This window comes from Rhincodon typus, unplaced genomic scaffold (genome assembly GCF_021869965.1).
Source record: "Rhincodon typus isolate 14 unplaced genomic scaffold, sRhiTyp1.1 hic_rhity00010274, whole genome shotgun sequence".
Lineage (NCBI taxonomy): Eukaryota > Metazoa > Chordata > Chondrichthyes > Orectolobiformes > Rhincodontidae > Rhincodon > Rhincodon typus.
In genome coordinates, this window is record NW_025975912.1 from 5,148 (window position 1) to 7,697 (window position 2,550).

The window sequence follows — 2,550 nt, forward strand, 5'->3', positions numbered from 1 at the left end:
TGTGAAAGATTGCATGTGGTTATTCTTGGCCTTTTTTACAAAGAGTCTAACGCAAAGTACATGATGCTGATTTGAGAGTCAGTTTGTATTAAGAAACAGCATTCGAACCACCTTGAAATGGTGGATTAGTATATAATTTGCTGGTTACCTCTCCCTCTGTGAACTTGTTAACAGCTGAAGCATGAGTGGTTTTGATGTGTAACCTAACAATGTGTTTACTTCACTAGAGCGAACTCCACGTATCGAAGCTATTTCATCACCCTAATATATTGCCATATAGAGCCACATTGATAGCCAACAATGAAGTGTGGGTTGTGACACCATTCATGGCCTACGGTAAGTCTGATGTCTCTCATACTATAGTTATTTTTCTCACTTCCAAAAGGCAACTTTAAAAAATGTTCTAGTTTTTCACGTTATTGATACCTCTTGCTCCAGCAATATATTTGGAGTGAGAAAGAAGATCAGAGATATTTAGCATTGCCCATGAATGCCCAGGCGTCAATCAAAGGTGTGTTGAGATATGTGCCATCACTGTGACACGATGCAAGGTGTAGGATTATTACACTGGATGGATCTAATACTAGCCTTGACACTGGAGTATTGATCACTAACTTCTGGAACGTGGAAACAAACTTAGCTCCTAGCAGGGCAGTTTCAATCCTGTTCCTGATGTGTGTGACCTTACAGTACAAAGATGTCTCTCATTCACCATGAAACTAAATGTACTGTGCTTATCGTGGGAAGTGTAGAGGGAGCTTAATTCTATCTAACCCCATGTTGTACCTGACCTGAGAGTGTTTGATGGGGACAGTGCAGAGTATACTTTACTCTGTATCTAACTCTCTGCCGTACCTGCACTCGGGTTTTGTTAAGACCAGTGTAGAGAGAGCTGTATTCTGTATCTAATACCATGCTGCATCTGTCCTGAGAGTATTTGACGGCAACAATGTAGAGAGAACTTTATATCTAGCCCCGGGCTGTATATGCCCCGGTTGCTTGAATATCATGCTAGCATTTTCCACTTCTTTTTGATGTGAGAGGCACAATTTAAATCTGAAGAAGGATCTAGACCTGAAACGTCAGCTTTCCTGCTCCTCTGATGCTGCTTGGCCTGCTGTGTTCATCCAGCTCTACACCTTGTTATCTCAGATTCTCCAGCATCTGCGGTTCCTACTATCTCTATCTAATGAATTAGTTTGTTATGAGGGGTTATGACAGATTTTCATCCCTGTCTTAGACAGGTCAGTTTATTGATTTTAATTGTTTTATCCCATCTAATTGCCAGGTTCTGCTAAAGATCTGATGAACACCCATTTCACAGATGGTCTGAATGAGCCCACAATTGCATACATCCTGCAGGGGGTGCTAAAGGCCTTGGTTTATATTCATAGGATGGGATATGTGCACAGGTAATATGACTGATAGCTCAGATTGCAAAGCATGAAATAGATATGCTGACATTGGAAACTCCTTCTAACAGCGGTATGTGTACCTCAATGATTTTAAATGTCTCCATCAGATAGTTCTCTTATCTCCATTGTTCCAATCAATACACACCCCAGTTTCAGAAGTCCTTTCTCATATTTGTATTTTTGCCTGCCAAGCAACGTAATCTATATCTGACCGCCTCTATTGGAAACTATGGTGCACAAAACCATCAACACAGCTCAACTGTGAATATATAGATTCTCTTTTACATCCCTCCTTTAATGTTCTATTCCTGTCATACAACCCTGTGTTTAACAGCATTTAGGGTCTTATTCACTTGAGGTTTTTTAATGTCATGTGAGCCTAAATTCACAGGTCCCTCTGCAGTTCCAAACTAACATCCTATTATCTAGCTGGTATTTCTCAGACATCTGAGTGTCAAGCTTTTTATATGCCCACCATCATCTGTAGCTGAGACATCAGCCATTGTGATTTTCTTTCAGAGTATACTCGTTCATTACATGGACGTTTACAGCACAGAAGTAGACAATCATGTCCATGCTGTTCAGCAAAGATCTGACTACATCAGTCCCATTTTCCTATTCTTGGCCCATAGCCATGGAGGCTAAGACAATGCCGGTGAATATCTAAATATAGCTTAAATGTTATCAGAGTTTCTGACTCAGTCACCCTTTCGGGCAGAGTCCCAGACCCCCACCACCCTCTGAATAAAAAAAAACTTTCTCTTCAATTCTTGTACCTTCTACATCTTACCTTAAATCTATAACCCTTGGTATTGACCCTTTTGCTAACGAAGAAAAAGTGCCTTCCTACCCACCTTGTCCAAGCCCCTCATAATCTTTTATACCTTTATCAGATTCCCTCTCAATCTTCTCTCTTCTAGGGAAGACAACCCAGTCTATCCAATCTTTCCTCATAGCTTAGATCCTCCAGCCCAGGCAGCATTCTGCCACCCTCTCGACTGCAGTCCATCCTTCATATAGAGGTAGTAGGAACTGCCGAGGCTGGAGAATCTGAGATAACAAGGTGTAGAGCTGGATGAACACAGCAGGCCAGGCAGCATCAGAGGAGCAGGAGAGCTGACGTTTCAGGTCAGGA

General features: G+C 41.6%; 1 protein-coding gene across 1 annotated transcript; it reads left to right on the plus strand.

Annotated features, from left to right (window-relative positions):
* Positions 1 to 227: 227 nt before the first annotated feature.
* LOC125482439 (STE20-related kinase adapter protein alpha-like) lies at positions 228 to 2,295 on the plus strand (the record flags this gene model as incomplete). The annotated part of the gene is made up of 3 exons (XM_048594512.1): positions 228 to 336; positions 1,289 to 1,412; positions 1,935 to 2,295. Coding segments are annotated over 3 exons (276 nt in total), but the record flags the coding sequence as incomplete, so codon positions are not given.
* Between the last annotated feature and the right edge of the window lie 255 nt (positions 2,296 to 2,550).